This window comes from Somniosus microcephalus, chromosome 11 (genome assembly GCF_052327205.1).
Source record: "Somniosus microcephalus isolate GS21.2 chromosome 11, FLI_Smic_1.0, whole genome shotgun sequence".
Lineage (NCBI taxonomy): Eukaryota > Metazoa > Chordata > Chondrichthyes > Squaliformes > Somniosidae > Somniosus > Somniosus microcephalus.
This window is the reverse complement of record NC_140997.1, coordinates 58,810,208-58,831,514: the sequence shown is the minus strand read 5'-3', so window position 1 is coordinate 58,831,514 and position 21,307 is coordinate 58,810,208. Positions and strand designations below refer to the sequence as shown.

The 21,307-nt window shown below is 46.5% G+C and overlaps 1 protein-coding gene and 1 pseudogene across 3 annotated transcripts in view; one reads left to right on the top strand and one right to left on the bottom strand.

Moving 5' to 3' along the window:
* Nucleotides 1-21,307, bottom strand: part of cpped1 (calcineurin-like phosphoesterase domain containing 1) — a 273,994-nt gene that overhangs the window by 207,318 nt on the left and 45,369 nt on the right. For all 3 annotated transcript variants that reach the window (XM_086000762.1, XM_086000760.1, XM_086000761.1), the window contains exon 2: nt 18,798-19,016. In XM_086000762.1, the coding sequence (XP_085856888.1) occupies nt 18,798-19,016 (219 nt within the window). The remainder of the gene's footprint in view (nt 1-18,797; nt 19,017-21,307) is intronic.
* LOC147110607 (endogenous retrovirus group PABLB member 1 Env polyprotein-like) lies at nt 901-2,262 on the top strand (annotated as a pseudogene).

The following is a 21,307-nucleotide window of genomic DNA, read 5'->3' as shown; positions in this document are numbered from 1 at the left end:
ACTGCACAGCCACCACAGTGGCGAGAATAATGGCAGAAGAAATAATTCCCCGATGGGGAGTACCAATCCAAATCGATTCAGATCAGGGGACACATTTTACAGGGATAGTAATGAAGAAGATATGCGAATGGATGGGAATAAAGCAAAAATTCCATATTCCCTACCATCCCCAGAGTTCGGGAATGGTGGAACGAATGAACCAGACTTTGAAAACAGCCTTGGCCAAGGCGTTGGGGGAAAAGCAACAGCAATGGGTAAATGTATTACCAACCGTGTTAATGAAGTTAAGGGTGAGCCCAAACCGAACGACGGGTTTGTCCCCTTATGAATTAATGATGGGGAGAGCCATGCAACTCCCCCATGGAATAATAACAGGAGGAGAGGATATAGGCCCTCTGAGAGATAGAATCCGTAGGTACGTCTTGGAACTAAGTAACCAGTTAAAGGAAATGAGACAGCAAACTAGGGATAGACAGGAAGAAAGAGATAAAGATTTGGAATTGACTGCATTTCCGTATATCCCTCCAGTGGGAACTAAGGTAATGGTTAAAATTTTACCAGAAAAACCAGGCTTTGCCCCAAAATGGTCAGGACCGCATCAAGTCCTTATTAGTGGAGATACTTGCGCATGTATATTAGATATATAAAGGGGATGGGGCGGTGGAAACACTGGACTCAACTGAAGGTCTACAAGGACTAAAATGCATATTTGTATATTTAACAGGTGATACCTGCAATCAATCTCAATAACCCTTTGGAAAATTGTTAATACGTCTTTAAAATGTATTTGACTATAGTATTGTTTTGTGGAATATGTGTGGCATGCCACCCGGCACAGGAAAAGCGAGAGTTACATGTTAATACGTTTTTGTATATGAGTTATGTGTATGTAAGGGACAAGGGAGAAAGTGCGTGTTGGGTATGTAGCCATATCCCAATCCACTCCAACGGGGGAATCCCTCTTAGACCAATACCATTGAACGTAATTCAAATGGCAGAATGGTTAGTTAGTAGAAACAATACGAGCAGTAGTACTAATGGTAACGACACCCAGAGCAGAAAACGGGAGGAACAAAGAGTACAGTTCAGGAGTGCAGGATATCCCTTAAACATGTTTGAAGGATGGTACAAACCTGTGTATAATATAAGCGAAAAGCCACCGTACCTTATCCTCACAAACACAACTGGGGTAGGAAGACCCGTTGGGGCGATATGTTGGATAAGGAATGTAAGCAGAGGGGAAGAGGGGAATCTGGAAGCAGGAAACAGTAGTTGTAAACATAATTGGACAACACTCGAACAAGGTTCACCCTTAGAAGTTTGGTGGTTTAACACAACTGGTTTAACAAACCTCACTACTGGGGGGAAATGGAACGGAATCACGGAGTAACGGCGAGTCCGGCTTTTCCACAGTCGCAACGAATATGAACCTAACTGCCTATAACGGGACCTATTTTATTTGTGGGCATAAGGCATACCCATGGCTTCCACGAAATTGGACTGGGTCCTGCTCTTTGGGATAGGTGGTGCCATACATCCATCACTTGCCCTCCCTAGCAGATCATCACCATTATCGATCCAAAAGGGCAATTACAGAAACAGAGCAGTTCTTCACTATTTTATTCCCCGGGTATGGGACGGCTAGGGCAATAAAGGAAATTCGACTCGTAGCATCGGTATTAGAGAAAGTAGCTAATGACACAGCTGAAGCCCTGTCTGAAATAAGTGCAGAAATGGTGGCTATGAGAACAATAGCTCTCCAGAATAGGATGGACCTTGATTATCTCCTAGCTAAAGAAGGTGGCACATGCGCAATGATAGGCGCTGAGTGCTGCACCTACATACCAGATAGCTCAGAGAATATAACCAATTTGGCCGAACATATACAAAAGGAGGTAAAGAAATTACACCAAACCTCAGGGGGAGGTTGGTTGGACTGGCTCTTCGGAGGATCATGGGGATCGTATCTGATACATGGATTTATAATTGTTGTTGTAGTGATGACAATATGTTGTGTTATAACAATTTTGAAAGTATGTTGTAAATTGGCACTCGCCGGCATTCCAGTAGCATCTGGAGATGCGATAAAACCCCTGCTATCAACGACAGACGAACTACAAGCAACAGGAGAAGACGACGAGTCTCACATGTAAAGAGTCACATGATGATCAACGAAGGACGAGCTCAGGACAATTGAGCCCAACCCTCAATACAGGGTGACTACCCGGTGGATGGCAAGAAACGGCATTGGAAGTTGGTATCCCATGGCAAAATCTAAATTTGTACCGGGACCAACAGGAGGGATTGAAGGGTTGGGATTTGAGCCAGTTGAATGTTGCAGTCAAACGACACAGCAGGACAACCTAGTTTCAGTTGAAACTAGTTGAAACCACAAATGGAACAGATGGTCAGAAACTGAACTACAAAAGTGATTAAGCATGTGGAGATATGAGAAGCTGCAATAACAAGGTTAACATTTGCAGAACAATCGGATTACGGAGTAACAACTGTCACGCGGATGTGTGCAAGGTATATTTGATTAACCTTTGAGCCATGTCCAATCACGAGTCACTAACTCAGACCGGCCGAAGCCACGATGAAGCAAGAATGGACCCTGCGATCCAGATAACTGGACAAACTTAGGTAAAAGACAGAACTGAAAGAAGGGGCTTAGCTAACGATGTAAAGTTATAATTAGGTTGTTTTTGAAGGAATATAATTGGGCCGGATTGGCCAAGGAATAAGTAATGTAATAATGGCTATCGGTGTGCTGTCTTGTACTGTATGTAAGCTTGTGAATTTTGTTGATCGGGGAGAAGATGCTCGCACAGACCGCGGGGTCTGAGACACTTCTCCCAGAGCTCTGTTTTCAATAAACTGCACCTTTTACTTTACCACAGATTAGATGTGAATTTATTTTCACCCAACATCAGCCATGATCTATTGAATGGCGGAGCAGGCTCGAGGGGCCAAATGGCCTACTCCTGTTCCTATTTCTTATGTTCTCATTGACTGATACATCAGAGGTGATTTTAGAATATTAAAAATATAATAAGGGATCTGCCGGAAGGAGTTAAAGGCAGAACTTCACTGGGTTCCTCCAAAGCATCTATCAAGCCCTCCCTTTCAAAACTGCTGTCATCATCTGCCTCCTTTTAAAAAAAAAACCTTGACCCCCCCACCCCCCCCTGTAAACTACCACACTATTTCCAACCTCCCTTTCCTCTCCAAAGTTCTGGAACGTGTCGTCTCCTCCCAGGTCTGAAGTCCTCCTTTGCCATTACTCTCAGTTTGAATCCCTCTAAGCAGGTTTCCGATTTTTGATTTCTATGACTAATGAGTTGGGTTAGTGTCACAATTATGTAACACGCCCAGCTTACACAAATGTGGATTATGAACCCCTTGACTGGGATACACTCTTGTAATGGACTTACAGCCATCTATTATTCTTTATGTAATCTGGGTGTTGTTTCAGGACATTCATATCTTCGTATAATTACATTCGCTTCTAGCCTCACATAATCATTGCCTTTACATTACTAACAGCCTCCTCACACATACCCTAAACATCAAGAAAAACAATAGGTCAGGGAATTAATACCAGATCTGTACGAGATCATGAATGCACAAACCTAACAACCTAGATCAGGATTAAATGTAGATCAGCTTTTTGGTTTGCAGTATTACTGTGTTACCTTAGTGGCTCCATCACGCTTTTGAATCGTGCAACATAATTAAACTGAGTTATTATTTAGCAGCGTTTTCCTTTCCTGTCGCTACAAGTGGGAGCTGCTTTCCACTACAACTGTCCTGCTTTCTGAGCCATGGGCTTCTTCACAACTGATAACCTGAATATCGCTGGTTGCCCATGGGAGGCATAATCCAGAAAGAGCACCCGCTGTTAGACAGTGCTCTGTCCACCACACCGAGCTAAGAATTGACAAAAATCATCCAACTGAGGCAAGTGGGTTTGAAGGGCAAGCAGTCTCATGATCTCCTAATCGAAGGTACTCAACCAATGGAGTACCTTTTAACTGGCCTCCCTCTGGGCCTCTTCTTCAGTGAATATGAAACCGATGCACTTCAACAAAAATAATTGAATGCGTTCAGTTTTATCAAGCAAATAAACATAAGCAAATCTAAGAGCAGAACAACATGGTCTTAGTGTGATGATGAACATTTTTCATAAAGCACAATAGTTTGATGATGCAGTTTAATAGTCTGCTTCACAACTAATCCAGCAGCAGACCTGATATGCATACTGATTCGCTCGCTTTCTAAGTAGTCCATAAGAAAGCTTCTGGTTGGTTATATAGTTTTTTTCAGAAAAGAGAAACACTGAGTTTATGCTTTAAAGCTGATGCAGTGCTAGGATGTTATACTGCTCTCTGGCCCCAGATTTATTGTGCGAAAAAAATGTTCTTTATCGAGCTGGCTGTCAATTCCCAGCACATTGGTCTGTTCCAATACTTTTTTCCTGTTATTACAATACCCACACTATTTGATACAGTTTGCAATCTGATCAGCTTTATGAACTGTCTGGAATGCATTTAGAGTGCACCAAAAATCCTATTATCTTATCCCTCCCCCATTGCCAATTATTAGTTTTTTTTAAAGAGATCTCACCAAAGTATGTACACTTTACACCCTGCCAGAAGAAACTAAAATGGTGGCAATCACATCCACAAATATTATCTTTCCCAAATCCTTCAACCCCACCACACCCCATTTTTCCTCCAGGCGAATGTCTTGAAACCGACCAGCAGCTTGAGGCCACCCTTTTTCTGACTGTTGGGGTTCTGTTTCGTTTTAACAAATACACATCTTAGTAATGAAACTAAGCCACTCAAATCAGTGGCAAGAAGCTGTTCGCCGATTATCGTTTTCAATAATCATCAGTTCAACAATGGCTCAAAGGAAGGAGCGCGAGATTCTTCACTAGGAGCAGAAAATATGCTCTAAGCTGAAATAACAACAGAAAATGCTGGAAATACTCAGCAGGCCAGGCAGCATCCATGGAGAGAGAAACAGGGTTAACGTTTCAGGTCTGGGACCCTTCATCAGAACTGGAAAAAGCTGGAAATGTAACAGATTTTAAGCAGGTGCTGAGACCCGGGGGGGGGGGGGGGGCGCGTTTAGGAGGGGAGGAAGGAATTGAAAGAACATGCTGTGAAAATGTTGCAAATGGGAATAGCAAAATCATACTGCATGAAAAATGGGGGCAGGGATTATTATCTGAAATTGTTGAACTCTATGTTGAGTCCGGCAGGCTGTAAAGTGCCTAATCGAAAGATGAGGTGCTGTTCCTCGAGCTTACGTTGAGCTTCATTAGAACAATGTAATAGGCCGAGGACAGAGAGATCAGAGTGGGAGTGAAGTGGAGAATTAAAGTGACAAGCAACCGGAAGCTCAGGGTCACCCTTACGGACTGAACGGAGGTGTTCCGCAAAGCGGTCGCCCAATCTGCGTTTGGTCTCCCCAATGTAGAGGAGACCGCATCGTGAGCAGCGAATACAGTATATTAAATTGCAAGTACAAGTAAATCGCTGTTTCACCTGCGTTAACCCGGTTTCTCTCTCCACGGATGCTGCCTGGCCTGCTGAGTATTTCCAGCATTTTCTGTTGTTATTTCAGATTTCCAGCATCCGCAGTATTTTGCTATTATGCTCTAAGCTGAACTCGCTATAACACTTGAAGCTCAAGTGCAAGACTATGTATGCTACTTGTTTCTTAATGGTGAATCAGTGCTGTTCGAACTTCTGTCACAATAACAATTGAAATGGGTTCTAGATCAGCAGGCGTTCCTGGCTTTCTTTCTGCCACTTAATTTAAACCAAAGCTTTTGCATTATACTCAAAGTTGTTTTTCCACAGATAATGTACTTATAGATATCGAGGTTCCCACCAAATATAATATATACACCACTAACTCCATTATGACTGTATGTATTTTGTCTAGTAAATGCATCCTAATGACCTTAATTGCTGGGCAGATCATTTCTATTTAAGTTTCGTCTTTCCGTTTGTAATGTTATGAAGCTAATGTAAGCACCAGCTGTTGCATCAGTTCATAGCTCAGTACTCTTCTATTTATTCTGCTCCGCTGCACTTGAATAGACCAAATTTAACCTCTGCAGAGCAAGATTGTCATCATCTGTGTACAACAGCATAATGAAATTATTGGCTACATACAAGTTCAACCTGCATTCAATTAGCAAATAAAATGGCGATAAATGGGCTGGTCGAGTAAATATGAAGAAACTGGTCACTCCAGGGTATAGCACAGAACCTCATCATTCATTAAAACCACAACCAATGCAAAAAGCCCCAAAGAAAGTTTGAGAAAAATCTTCCAAAAGCACCCAAAATGACATGACAAGATTGCACACCCTAGAGCTACGTATAGGTTATATTTTTGAAAGTTTGGCCCATAGTTGCTCTGGGCTATCAAACTGCCACTGATGATCTATCCAAGGCCAACTTAATATTACTAGTTATGTAATTAATAATATAGGGCGCTGCCCTCTCGCCCACTCTATTCCTTCTTTATATCAGTCACCTCCTGCATTCATCGTTCAAGTTTATCCATTCTTTTACAGATGATTTCACTCTACATTCATCAACTTATTTCTGATTGCACATCATCCATTCTAACAGCCTCTAGTCCTCTTGTCATGCAATGGCTAAAACACTACATCCTCATCTCCTGCATGACCTTCAATGGGGCAATGAAGATCTGGTTTCAATCCCATCGAAGACAGTTACTTTCTTTTTGTATTTTACAAGTATAAGCAACAACTACCATTCCTTACCTTACATATCATTCTTAGTCCATCTACCATAGGGTGACCACATTTTCTAAACTGAATCCGGGACACACAGGATGGGAGCACAGCAAAGTAGCCAGGACGGAAAATGTAGATTGCGCAGCACAGCGAGACAACATTTTTTACCAGCCTATATTTTAACAGTAGCACATTTGCAACCGCAAAGGGACAGGTGTGACATCAGTCACTGGGGGAGGAGGGGGGGAACAAATGCAAAACAAATGTGCATATAATTACCACAGATGTGACACTATTGAAGTGCATTCAGGCACCTCACCCGGCACCCCACCCCACTCCTCCCATGACCGAGGTCACGCCTGACACCCCCCCCCCCCCCACCACCCGTGACGGAGGTCACACCTGACCCCGCACCCCCCCCACCCCCAGTGACCAAGCTCGCACCTGACCCCTCCCAGACAGACCGCCCAGTGCAGTGAATCACTCTGGCCATTGCACAAGTTGTTGTTTAATTTAGCCTTAGAGCCACAAATTGACAGCTCGGGGGGGCGGGGGGGGGGGGGGGGACACTCACTGCCCAGGGGGGACACTTCGGGGACAAGTTTCGTTAACCGGGGACTCTTCTGGGGTCATTGTTTGCCCGGGAACAGAGCACCTCATCCAGGGACTGTCCCGGAAAACGAGGACGTATGGTCACCCTAATCTACCAACATTCTTGGCCCCTCTATTTCATTTGACCTCAAGTGGAACTCCTGCATCTCCTCTACTGCTAATGCTGTCTCCAGGAAGCTCAATTTCCCCTTTTGACATGGTCAGCCATGGCTCATTGGAAGCACTCTTGCCTGAGTCAGAAGGTTGTGGGTTCAAGTCCCACTCCAGGGACTTGAGTACACAATCCAGGCTGACACTCCAGTGCAGTGCTGAGGGAGTGCTGCACTGTCGGAGGTGCCGTCTTTTGGATGAGATGTTAAACCGAGGCCCCGTCTGCTCTCTCAGGTGGATGTAAAAGATCCCATGGCATTATTTCGAAGAAGAGCAGGGGAGTTATCCCCAGTATCCTGGCCAATATTTATCCCTCAATCGACATAACAAAAACAGATTATCTGGTCATTATCACATTGTTGTTTGTGGGAGCTTGCTGTGCACGAATTGGCTGCCGCGTTCACCACATTACAACAGTAACTGCACTCCAAAAGTACTTCATTGGCTGTAAAGTGCTTTGAGACGTCCAGTGGTCGTGAAAGACGCTATATAAATGTAAGTCTTTCTTTCTTTCTTTAGCTATGACACTGTGGGCCTCATCTGTCCTCTCAGGTCGACATAAAAGATCCCATGGCACTATTCTGAAAAAGAGCAGGGGAGTTGTCCCCGGTGTCCTGCCCAATATTTATCCCAACATCACTAAAAAAAAATAATCTGGTCATCATCACATTGCTGTTTGTGGAACCTAGCTGTGCATAAATTGGCTGCCGCGTTTCCTACATTACAACAGTGACTACACTCCAAAAGTGGGTGTTTATACCCACAGTTTGACACTAATCGCAAATCACATTTGGAGAAGCCTAATGATGGCTGTCATTGGAAAAGTACAATTTCACAAAATGCACCAAGAGATGCTGTTCTGAGGTTGAACTTGGGACACATTTTATGAAGGTTTACGTTGTATTTGGCACGTTATACCTGAGCTGCATATTTTGATACTGACAGTGAGTGTCCAAAGTAGAAAGGTGCTCCATTATCTATCAACCTAATCATGAATAAACAAAATATGTATATTTTAAATATCATTTATTTGGGAGGGAGGGACCCGTCTTTGCAATGTGAAATTCATCTCAGAATATGCGAGAGCAGTAATGTGGTGTAAGTGACAGGTTTAAAAAAGGCACACGAAAACCATCAGAAAGCTTCAATGCAAAGCCATGCTGTGTAAGTGAATTATACACGCCCTTCAGCTGTCGATTGTGTTATGTCTGACATTGGTGATGTACTAGGAGAGCAGTTATTTAGACAGTTAAACGCTTATAAACAATACACAAGTCAAGGTTAAATAAATATTCAAGTTCATTCCAGCAATGATGAAATACCGTTGCTGCAGTAAGGACTGCTTATGTTCATCGAATGGGGTTGAGTGTGATTGATTTGGCGAACAGGACTTTTTAAGTTGTACAATTGATCACACGTCCCAGTCTCACTCGGGTCGGAACAGCCATAGTCATCACTGTTCAATGCTGCAATGTTCTCTTTCTCTCTCACACACATACACACACACACACACAATGTTTCACGGTTGACTGCGCCACCGATTTGAGACCCATAAAGAACAGCACAGCCACAGGACTAGTCGCTGGTGGTGAGCACGCTGCTCCGCGCAGCTGTTCCTTTTACCAATCCACGACGAGTGGACTTAAGCGAAAATGACCAAAAAAATTCTCCGCTTACGGTTAATTGTGTGTAAAAAGATACGATAAAGGCTCTGACAGGAAACCCAGGAAGATTTTTTGAGTTGTATTATTTAGGTGCGAACGTTAAATGCACGGAGGATGCTGTTCCCTCCATTTTGGAGAAAAATGCACATGAATATGCCTCACCCTAGGTATTCAGAAGATTAACATCTTCTGTCAGTTGCACCACAGTACCCCACTCACAACTTCAGAGATGGATTTATCAGTACAGCTAATGTACAACGGCAGGCAGCTCTCTCCCCATCCAACAGCTGTGAATTTTTTTTTTATAGGCCATCTAAGTGCAGCAGTAACACAAATTAACCACAGATAAAAAATAACAATGTCCCAAGCACAGGTAATAATAACCAGCGGCACCATCTTTTACATGCCATGTAGAATATGACAGGATAGATTGGGAGATAATGGGTCAGCTCTCTAAAGCACCGAGAGACTGGTAATTTCGTTTCTCTTCTGACAGTTATGGCTGCAATGCAGCTGCAGCAAAATCAACTCAGAAGGAGTAACCCTTTCCCAGCGAATCCTGCTGAAAGGCAACAGTCAGCTCGCACTGCTTATAAAGTGGAGGTTTGCTACAAGTCAAAATTTGTTCTTCCAAACGAATAATTACTTAACCAGTCGGTGAGTGGTTTAATAGAACCGTGACAGGAATTACATGGATAGATTAGCTGGAGTGGAGACTTTAAAGTTGCATTGATTTTTTCTAGCACAGGACATATGAAAATGTTATGGTAGTGATTCCCTGCAAATTCAGGACATCAGGTGACTCACCTGAGGGAGAGGTGGGTATCTTGCAAACGCCCTCCCTCAGAATTTAAACCTTGCTGACACACCCTCAGATTTTCTAACATTATTGCACTCAGTTTTTGCTCCTTTATGCTCAGCTCCGTGTTACAGACCCATCCTCTGTTCATTCAAACAGCTGAATGTCACCGACTGATAATCTTGCCATCACAAAGATGGCCTCCTTCCACCTCCGTAACATCGCCCATCGCCACCCGCTTCCACCTCCGTAACATCGCCCATCTCCACCCCTGCTTCCACCTCCGTAACATCGCCCATCTCCACCCCTGCTTCCACCTCCGTAACATCGCCCATCTCCACCGCTGCTTCCACCTCTGTAACACTGCCCATCTCCACCCTGCTTCCACCGCCGTAACATCGCCCATCTCCACCGCTGCTTCCACCTCCGTAACATCGCCCATCTCCACCCCTGCTTCCACCTCCGTAACATCGCCCATCTCCACCGCTGCTTCCACCTCTGTAACATCGCCCATCTCCACCCCTGCTTCCACCTCCGTAACATCGCCCATCGCCACCCGCTTCCACCTCTGTAACATCGCCCATCTCCACCGCTGCTTCCACCTCTGTAACATTGCCCATCTCCACCCCTGCTTCCACCTCCGTAACATCGCCCATCTCCACCCGCTTCCACCTCCGTAACATCGCCCATCTCCACCGCTGCTTCCACCTCTGTAACATCGCCCATCTCCACCCGCTTCCACCTCTGTAACATCGCCCATCTCCACCCCTGCTTCCACCTCCGTAACATCGCCCATCTCCACCGCTGCTTCCACCTCCGTAACATCGCCCACCTCCACCCGCTTCCACCTCCGTAACATCGCCCATCGCCACCTGCTTCCACCTCCTTAACATCGCCCATCGCCACCTGCTTCCACCTCCATAACATCGCCCATCTCCACCCCCGCTTCCACCTCCGTAACATCGCCCATCTCCACCCTGCTTCCACCTCCGTAACATTGCCCATCTCCACCGCTGCTTCCACCTCCGTAACATCGCCCATCTCCACCCTGCTTCCACCTCTGTAACATCGCCCATCTCCACCGCTGCTTCCACCTCTGTAACATCGCCCATCTCCACCGCTGCTTCCACCTCCGTAACATCGCCCATCTCCACCGCTGCTTCCACCTCTGTAACATCGCCCATCTCCACCGCTGCTTCCACCTCTGTAACATCGCCCATCTCCACCCCTGCTTCCACCTCCGTAACATCGCCCATCGGCACCCGCTTCCACCTCCGTAACATCGCCCATCTCCACCGCTGCTTCCACCTCCGTAACATCGCCCATCTCCACCCCTGCTTCCACCTCCGTAACATCGCCCATCTCCACCCCTGCTTCCACCTCTGTAACATCGCCCATCTCCACCCTGCTTCCACCTCTGTAACATCGCCCATCTCCACCCTGCTTCCACCTCTGTAACATCGCCCATCTCCACCCTGCTTCCACCTCTGTAACATCGCCCATCTCCACCGCTGCTTCCACCTCTGTAACATCGCCCATCTCCACCGCTGCTTCCACCTCTGTAACATCGCCCATCTCCACCCTGCTTCCACCTCTGTAACATCGCCCATCTCCACCGCTGCTTCCACCTCCGTAACATCGCCCATCTCCACCCTGCTTCCACCTCTGTAACATCGCCCATCTCCACCCTGCTTCCGCCTCTGTAACATCGCCCATCTCCACCCCTGCTTCCACCTCTGTAACATCGCCCATCTCCACCCTTCCATCTCCATAACATCGCCCATCTCCACCCCTGCTTCCACCTCTGTAACATCGCCCATCTCCACCCTGCTTCCACCTCTGTAACACTGCCCATCTCCACCCTGCTTCCACCTCTAACATCGCCCATCTCCACCCTGCTTCCACCTCTAACACTGCCCATCTCCACCCTTCCATCTCCATAACATCGCCCATCTCCACCGCTGCTTCCACCTCTGTAACATCGCCCATCTCCACCGCTGCTTCCACCTCTAACACTGCCCATCTCCACCCTGCTTCCACCTCTAACATCGCCCATCTCCACCCTTCCATCTCCATAACATCGCCCATCTCCACCGCTGCTTCCACCTCTGTAACATCGCCCATCTCCACCGCTGCTTCCACCTCTAACACTGCCCATCTCCACCCTGCTTCCACCTCTGTAACATCGCCCATCTCCACCGTGCTTCCACCTCTGTAACACTGCCCATCTCCACCCTGCTTCCACCTCTAACACTGCCCATCTCCACCCTTCCATCTCCATAACATCGCCCATCTCCACACCTGCTTCCACCTCCGTAACACTGCCCATCTCCACCCCTGCTTCCATCTCCGTAACATCCCCCATCTCCACCCTGCTTCCACCTCCGTAACATCGCCCATCTCCACCCCTGCTTCCACCTCCGTAACACTGCCCATCTCCACCCTGCTTCCACCTCCGTAACATCGCCCATCTCCACCCCTGCTTCCACCTCCGTAACATCGCCCATCTCCACCCTGCTTCCACCTCTGTAACATCGCCCATCTCCACCCCTGCTTCCACCTCCGTAACATCGCCCATCTCCACCCCTGCTTCCACCTCCGTGACATCGCCCATCTCCACCCTGCTTCCACCTCTGTAACATCGCCCATCTCCACCGCTGCTTCCACCTCCGTAACATCGCCCATCTCCACCCTGCTTCCACCTCCGTAACACTGCCCATCTCCACCCCTGCTTCCACCTCTGTAACATCGCCCATCTCCACCCTGCTTCCACCTCTGTAACACTGCCCATCTCCACCCTTCCATCTCCGTAACACTGCCCATCTCCACCCCTGCCTCAACCCATCTGCTGCCAAAACCCTCATCCATGCCCTTCGTCACCTCCAGACTGGTATTTCCAATATGCTCCTGGCCGGGTTCCCAGCTGATGCGCTATCAATAACTCAAAAGACTGAGATTAAGCGAGTAATTAACAGGCTTTTATTAACAAGAGAATGAAGGTGTGCCTCGAGTGGTCGACCAGTCCAGAATACAAAGGGGCTGTGGAGCAGTCACCTTTATACCTGGATTCATGGGAGGAGTCAGCCGAGGCATGTACAGGCATGTACACAGTGGAATACAAACAGTGGTTTACCACATTCACCCCTTGTTTAAAATTGAGTCCGGCGGGGTGAAGTGTATTAAAAGTTAGTGTATTGGAGTCTCTCCGGAGGTCTTGTCTGCCGCTGTGATCGACGTATATCTCGCCCCACCACTGGCGGCCATGCCTTCAGCTGTCTAGGCCCTAAGATCGGGAATTCCCTTCCTAAAACTCTCTACCTCCCTCTCCTTCTTTAAGGCCCTTATTAAAACCCAACTCCTTGACCAAACTTTTAGTCACCCCTCCTAATAGTTCCTTCTTTGGCCCGGCATCAATTTCTGTCTGATTATGCACCTGTGCTAAAGGCACTATATAAATGCAATTTGTTGTTGTTGTAATTAAGTTGTTTGTGGTTTTAATAAGCGTGCTTCATAAGATCAGGTCACGATTATACATCTCCAATGAAATCTTAAAATAGAACCCAACTTTTCAAATACTGATCAATCTGTCACATGTTCCTTTGGCAAAGGTGCGAGTGGAAGATACACACACGGTTTTGGTGGAGTAAGCGCAAAAGAAATTTTTTTCTAGTCCAATTTCAATCTGTCAAGTACAGTATTTGTTTTACTCAACCATATGTATTGTTAGGCTGAACAAAACCAAAATCAAGCCTAAGAGCAATACCTGGCATATAAGCTAGTTGTTCCGCCCCTTGAGGACTAGGATTACATATGATTACATAGGATATACAGCACAGAAAAAGGCCATTCGGCCCAACTGGTCCATGCTGATGTTTATGCTCCACTCGAGCCTCCTCCCGTCTTTCTTCATCTAACTCTGTCAGCATAACCCTCTATTCCCTTCTCCCTCATATGCTTGTCTAGCCTCCCCTTAAATGCATCTATACTATTCGCTTCAACCACTCCCTGTGGTAGCGAGTTCCACATTCTCACCACTCTCTGGGTAAAGAAGTTTCTTCTGAATTCCCTATTGGATTTCTGGGTGACTATCCAATATTGATGGCCTCTAGTTATGCTCTTCCCCACAAGTGGAAACATTCTCTGTATCCACTCTATCAAAACCTTTCATAATTTTAAAGACCTCTATTAGGTCACAGGATTTTACTCCTGATCTATCTTTGTCCTTTTCCATAACTACACTAAATCTAACTGAATTATGAATGCAATTTTAAGCCTCGAGACCTGTAATCAAGTACAATCTCAATGGGGAGAATTTTAATCCCCAAAAACCGGGTAGGTTGGGGTCGGGTGGGAAATCAAAGTGTTAAAAAACTGAATCGCGACCACTTCCAGTTTTAATGGAGGTGGCACGGGAAGAGGGAAGCCAACCCACTCCTAGGAGGCGGGTTGTTCATTTAAATATTATGATGAGGCTGGCGTGCCTCAGAGTTAACTGTGGCTGGCTGGGTTTTGCAGGCCTCCAAATAGCCAATTTCCCTGCTTCCTTTTTAAAAAATGTTCTTCCCTAATTGCAATGTATTTCCAAGCACGGACAAACACTCATCACTGAAGGGCTGTAACCAGTAACCAGCAGTGAGTAGCTTCAACTGACTTGACTCTTCACCTTTCTTGATGGGGAAAACACCTGGAAAATATTTGCCATTTCCCCTGGTGGGGTGGCAAGGATCAAAAGCTCAGCAGGGGATAGGGGTAGAGAGAGACCCACATCCTGGTGAATTAGAGCGCAAATACCCAGCATCGCAGCACTATGGTGATCTTTGGGGGTGAGTTTCAGTCGGGCCATGGTTCCGGGAGGGGGGGGCGGCGGGGGTTTCTGGTTGTTCACCGTAACTTCGGTGGAACAGCGGCAGAAACCCCGGAAAAAGGGCGAACAGTTTTTATCCCGTTTTTCAGGGGTTTCCATTGCTCTTCCGCTGAAATTACAGCAGACAAACAGGTGAAGTCCCGCGGATATTCACCCTCTTATCTTTGAGACGTTTTTAAGCATTGTATTCTGCAAACATAGGGCTGAATTTTGCCGGCGCTCAGAGGGCGGGTTCGCAGGTGGGTCCGCTGTCAAAACAGAAATGATTGACAGTGGGTAGGGAACCCGCTGTCAACCCGCCTCCACGCGAGTCTCCCAGGTGTCGGGTCTGTCGGCGCTGAGCAGACCCGACACCAAGCAGCGGGGGAGGCAATTGACATTATTAAATGGACTGTTAACATAGACATAGAAGATAGGAGTAGGAGTAGACCATTCAGCCCCTCGAGCCTGCTCCGCCATTCAATGAGATCATGGCTGATCATCCAATTTCAGTACCCTGTCCCTGCCTTCTCCCCATATCCCTTGATCCCTTTAGCCTTAAGAAATATATCCAACTCCTTCTTGAATATATTTAATGAATTGGCCTCTACTGCCTTCTGTGGTAGAGAATTCCACAGGTTCACCACTCTCTGGGTGAAGAAATTCCTCCTCACCTCTGTCCTGAATGGCTTACCCCTTATGCTTAGGCTGTGACCCCTGGTTCTGGACTCCCCGGCCATCGGGAACATCCTTCCTGTATCCAGTCTGTCCAGTCCAGTTAGAATTTTATAAGTTTCAATCAGATCCCCTCTCATTCTTCTAAACTCCAGCGAGTATAAGCCCAATCGACCCATCTCTCCTCATAAGTCATTCCTGCCATCCCAGGTATCAGTCTGGTGAATCTTCGCTGCACTCCCTCCATGGCAAGAACATCCTTCCTCAGATAAGGCGACCAAAACTGCACACAATACTCAAGGTGTGGTCTCACCAAGGCTCTGTACAACTGCAGCAAGACATCCTTCTTCTTGTACTCGAACCCTCTCGCTATGAAGGCCAACATACCATTTGCCTTCTTAACTGCCTGCTGTACCTGCATGCTTACCTACAGCGACTGGTGCACAAGGACACCCAGGTCTCGTTGCACTTCCCCTTCTCCCAATCTATTCCTGTTCAGATAATAATCTGCCTTCCTGTTTTTGCCACCAAAGTGGATAACCTCGCATTTATCCACATTATACTGCATCTGCCATGCATCTGCCCAATCACCCAACCTGTCCAAATCATACTGGAGTTTCTCGGCATCCTCCTCACAGCACACACGCCCACCCAGCTTTGTGTCGTCTGTAAACTTGGAGATATTACATCTAGTTCCCTCGTCTAGATCATTTATATATATTGTGAATAGCTGGGGTCCTAGGACTGATCCCTGCGGTACCCCACTAGTCACTGCCTGCCACTCGGAAAAAGAGGCGTTTATTCCAACTCTTTGCTTCCTGTCTGCCAACCAGTTCTTTATCCAAGTCAGTACCTTGCCCCCAATCCCATGTGCCTTAACTTTACACGCTAATCTCTTATGCGGGACCTTATCGAAAGCCTTCTGAAAGTCCAAATACACCACATCCACTGGTTCTCCCTTATCTATTCTACCAGTTACATCCTCAAAAAATTCCAGTAGATTAGTCAAGCACGATTTACCTTTTGTAAATCCATGTTGACTTTGTCCGATCCTGTCACTGTTTTCCAAGTGCTCTGCTATTACATCTTTTATAATGGACTCTAGCATTTTCCCCACTACCAATGTTAGGCATACTGGTCTATAATTCCCCGTTTTCTCTCTACCACCTTTTTTGAATAGTGCGGTAACATTAGCTACCCTCCAATCCATGGGAACTGTTCCAGAGTCTATAGAATTTTGGAAGATGACCAGCAATGCATCTACTATTTCTAGGGCCACTTCCTTAAGTACCCTAGGATGTAGATTATCAGGTCCTGGGGATTTATCGGCCTTCAATCCCGTCAATTTCCCTAACACCATTTCCTTACAAATACTGATTTCTTTCAGTTCCAATTAATTGTAATTTTAAGCCTACATTTCAATTTTACGTGTTCCCCCACGGGTTACCCGCTGCTTGGGGAACACGTCAACTCAGCATGTCATGAGTGGATTCAGCATTGAATTATCTCATGATCTGACAGCTGCCAAAGTTGTATAAAAGATCCCATGTTACAGTTGTTCACTTTCAAAGCTCAGAAACTGTTGGCTACTGCATTTGGAAGACATTGAGCTTTCTGCAGCTTGCAAGTGTTTGGAGCCAACTCTGTATCCAGTGCCACCTCATTGGAACAGCCTCTCTCACTATTGACAGATCGCTTCTGTCATCTCAACCTCACCTGCCATCTATTCCATCAGCATCGGTGCCCTTGAAAAAAAATCTCACCTTGGTCCTCAGAATCCCACCACAATCAGCTCCAACACCAGCAGCACCAGGCACACCAGCAGCACCAACAACAACACCAACCTTCTCGGCAATCACCTGATGCTGCACCCGACCACATTGCTGCCTGGGACGCCAGAGATGGCCTCACCATGGCCAGATTTACTTCACATGAAGCGCCAGGTTGGCACCATCCCACACCAGCACCATAAAGCATCCCTGCAATGCCCAAGCCATTCCTTTCACACTCATGACCATTGCGGGGGGTACTGTTATGTCTCACCATTCACTACAACTCACTAAGCCACTTCCAAAGGTGCACACAAATCTGTCCAAGAACGCAAAGTGCTGAAAATAAAGGTTTCAATGTTTGACAGCACATTAACAGAAACTTCACATGAACATTGGCTAAAACACCCAAGTGCCTACCCTTGTGTGTTGTTAGTTTCAATGATTGGACTAGGATGAGGGTGAGTGTGAGGGGTGGCTAGTGAGATGGGGAAGTGATAATGTAGATAGAGAGGGATGGGTGGATGTGCAAGTTAAGTTGGTGTGAGTAAAGATGTGCAGGAGTAGGGTAGGGAAGGCAGAGTGATGGGGTGTGATGAGTGGCACAGCAGGATGAGGTCGAGTGTGGCTTTGCAGTGACGTTTTGTGATCTACTGAGATAATTGAAAGGTTTGCAGCATAGCAGCCTGGCCCTCCTGACACCATCCCTGCTTGTGCCCTCCTGAGCAATGTGCAACCAGGCTGCGTTGGTCTCCTGGGGAGGTCTCTTCCGCCCATGGGAAGGGAAGAGAACCTCCCTGTGTCCTGTGACTCCCTCCATAAGCATATGATGGGAGTCATGGGAGAGCCTGGGTGCAGCTGTCACCTTTGTGCAATGTTTGCAGCACCTCAATTGCAGCACAACTGTCAAAGTCAGTGTGGACATGGTCCCTTTAAGGAAACCATCTGATAACGCGTCATCAAATGACGTCATCAGACCCGCTACCTTTTAATTGACTGGGAACCTCGCTGGGCGTGCTTAAGAAGCCCTATTAATGTAAAATCACTTGGAGAGTGCGGGCTGCATTAGGCAGCGGGCTGGGACCGCGACACCGACCCCGGCTGCCCCGGACCCAACTCGGTCGGCGAAATCGCAGCCATATTAATGAATACGGGAGTAGTCAATAGGGCAAATCTCTATCTCTGTACAGTGTATTTTGAGAAAAAAAAGTAGAAAATGTTAATACATTTCTCAAAGTGGTTTAAATATACTACTGTACTACTGTCAGGCACTATGGCATTTGCTGTAGGTTTTGTCAACACTGATTGTAATGATCAGTAACATGTCATTCTAGAATGGTACACTAGGTGGAGCTGTATGTTTAGTAGGGGCTACCCACAAGGCAGTAGTCAAGATGGATGCCTGTACACTAGTCCACATGGCTGAATAAATGACTAGCTCAAGCTAGCTGTTCATAATGAAAACGTCTATTTATTTATGAACATAAATAACACTGATTACCTGGCATTGCATGAATAAGATCTCCACACAGTACAAAGAACTTGGGTTTCACTGTTAGCTTGTTGATAGCCTGTACTGCTTGCTCTGTGAGCTGGATCTCTTCCTGCCATTCATCACCTCCATTATCGCAATCTCCAACCTCCCAGGCTTTCATTAGGCCAAGCTGTGGATCCGCTCCTTGAATGAAGTAGAAAGGTCCTTTCCAATCTCTTTCTTTCTCTAGGAAATAGATAAAAACCAGTTTGCATTCACTCGTGACATCAGCATACAGACTTAACATATAGAATGAGAAGTTGTTTCCCTGATTATGGCTACGCCAGCTGCTGTATTACAACTGAGATGGAAGCAAGTGGGAAAGGTGAGCACAGAGCAGGGAGAGGGACAGATGGAGCAGGGAAGAGGGGAAAATTGAGACCACGGTCTATTATTTTGCCCCATGAATGAAACAATACAGAGGAGATTTACAAGAATGGTTCCGGGGATGGGGGATCTTAGCTACAAGGACAGGTTGAAGAAGCTGGATTTGTTTTCATTAGAGCAAAGGATGTTGAGGGGTGATTTGATAGAGGTGTACAAGATTATGACGGGTTTGGATAGGCTAGACGGGGAAAGGCTGTTCCCACTAGTTGATGGTACAAGGACTGGGGGACACAGATTTAAGGTTGAGCAAAAGATACAGGGGGGATGTGAGGAAAAACTTTTTTACGCAGTGAATGGTGATAACCTGGAACTCGCTGCCAACGGAAGCGGTGGAAGTGAAGACACTCAATGTTTTCAAGGGGAGACTGGATAGGCACTTGAGGGAAATAAACTTACAGGGCTATGGGGATAGAGCGAGGGAATGGGACTGACTGGATTGCTCTGCAGAGAGCTGGCACGGACTCGACTGGCTGAATGGCCTCCTCCTGTGCCGTTATGACTCTATGACTACAGTTTAAATGCAGCTTCCTGGTACCAACATCTTCTCTTAAAAGGACCCAAAGTTTTAACTGGAAAACATAAAAATAAACAATGGCACACAACATTAGATTTATTTTTATGCTCATCAAGGTGAGAGACGTCAATGCAGGGAAATGGAACACTATACTACTTTTATCAAGTATCAGAATCAAGCACTCCAAAGTCAAGTGTAGTAACACTAAGTGTGAGGAGCTCATCGATTTGTTTTTCGCCAAGATTGAAACTACCTGCTCAGCCCCTTAATCACAGTTTGGGATTCTTCGGCCATTTTTCAGGAAAGAACTTTGACATGAGCTTCAGGACAGCCCCATAGCGTGTGACAGTAGGTGGACAAATGGTAATTACAATGCAAGATGGGAAGACATTCCTCTTATGAGGCCCAAACAATGGGCAATTTATTAGCAAAGTCTGGTTATTCAGCGGCACTTCACACCTTGCTGTTGGAAATCTTTTTTGATATCTGTGGGGGCTGCGAGAAAGACCTTTAAGAATTAGAACATAGACACCAAAGGAGTCAGTCAGGTAGAAGCAGGCTGCTAAAGGGAGATAGCCTTTGCCCTGGTCATCAGACCAGGTAGCAGAGAGAGAGAGAGAGAATAATATTTTACATTAAGTAAGGACCCACTAGAGTAGTCTAGTGCTCACATTTTTTATTTACTTAACGGTACACAAACACAAGTTATACTCATTCCATCAATTGTCTCTTATCATTCACAGTGTTCTGTAACATTTTGCCTATTGTGGCATAAAGCAGCTTACAAATCAAACCAAAACGCCTTGCATAGTGATAACAGCATAACAGAGGGCTAGATTTTCATGGAGCCGTCAGGCGGGGTTTCAGGCGTGTGGGGGGGGGGGGGGGGAAATCCCGAATTCGGGGGTCCCGACACCATCCTGCCCAAAACCCTGCCCCACGTAAGTTTCAGGGGCGGCGGGTACCCACCCCGCACTGGGACCCGCCGAAACCAGGCGGGAAGGGATTAGTGCCAATTAACTGCCTGTTAACAGGCAGTTTATAGCCTAATCCCTATTTTGAGGGGTTTCGTGTGGGTTTCCCGAATGCTCCAAACCACGCCAGGTTAGAGCAGGCGGGCCGTCGGGTTGAAGGAGTTGGAGGGGTCGCGATGTCGGTGCTCAGGTGAGTGATGGGTGCCTGAGTGTAAAAGTAAGTGTGTTTGGTGTGTCTAAAGTGTGTAAAGAACTTTTACTTACCTGTACTTACCTTAACAGCCTTTCTTCCTGTAGCCGTCAGGAGCCCACCACTCAGCCGGAACTTAAAGCTGAATGGCTGCGATCTGTGTAAAGTGACAGCCTTCAGCTTTGAGTGCCGGTGAGAGTTCTAACTGAGTCTGTGCAGAAGGCCTCATGTCAGAACTCAGACTGTCAGTGTTTCACAGCTTGAAACAGCAGTGAAACGCTGATATTTCATCTGTCAAGAACTCTTGACAGATGAAATTGCAGTCTGTGACGTCACCTGTTGCCGGGTGGCCCTTAATTGGCCTGCTGAACCCGCTGGGCGGGCTCAACAAGGTCAATCAAGGGAAAATCGC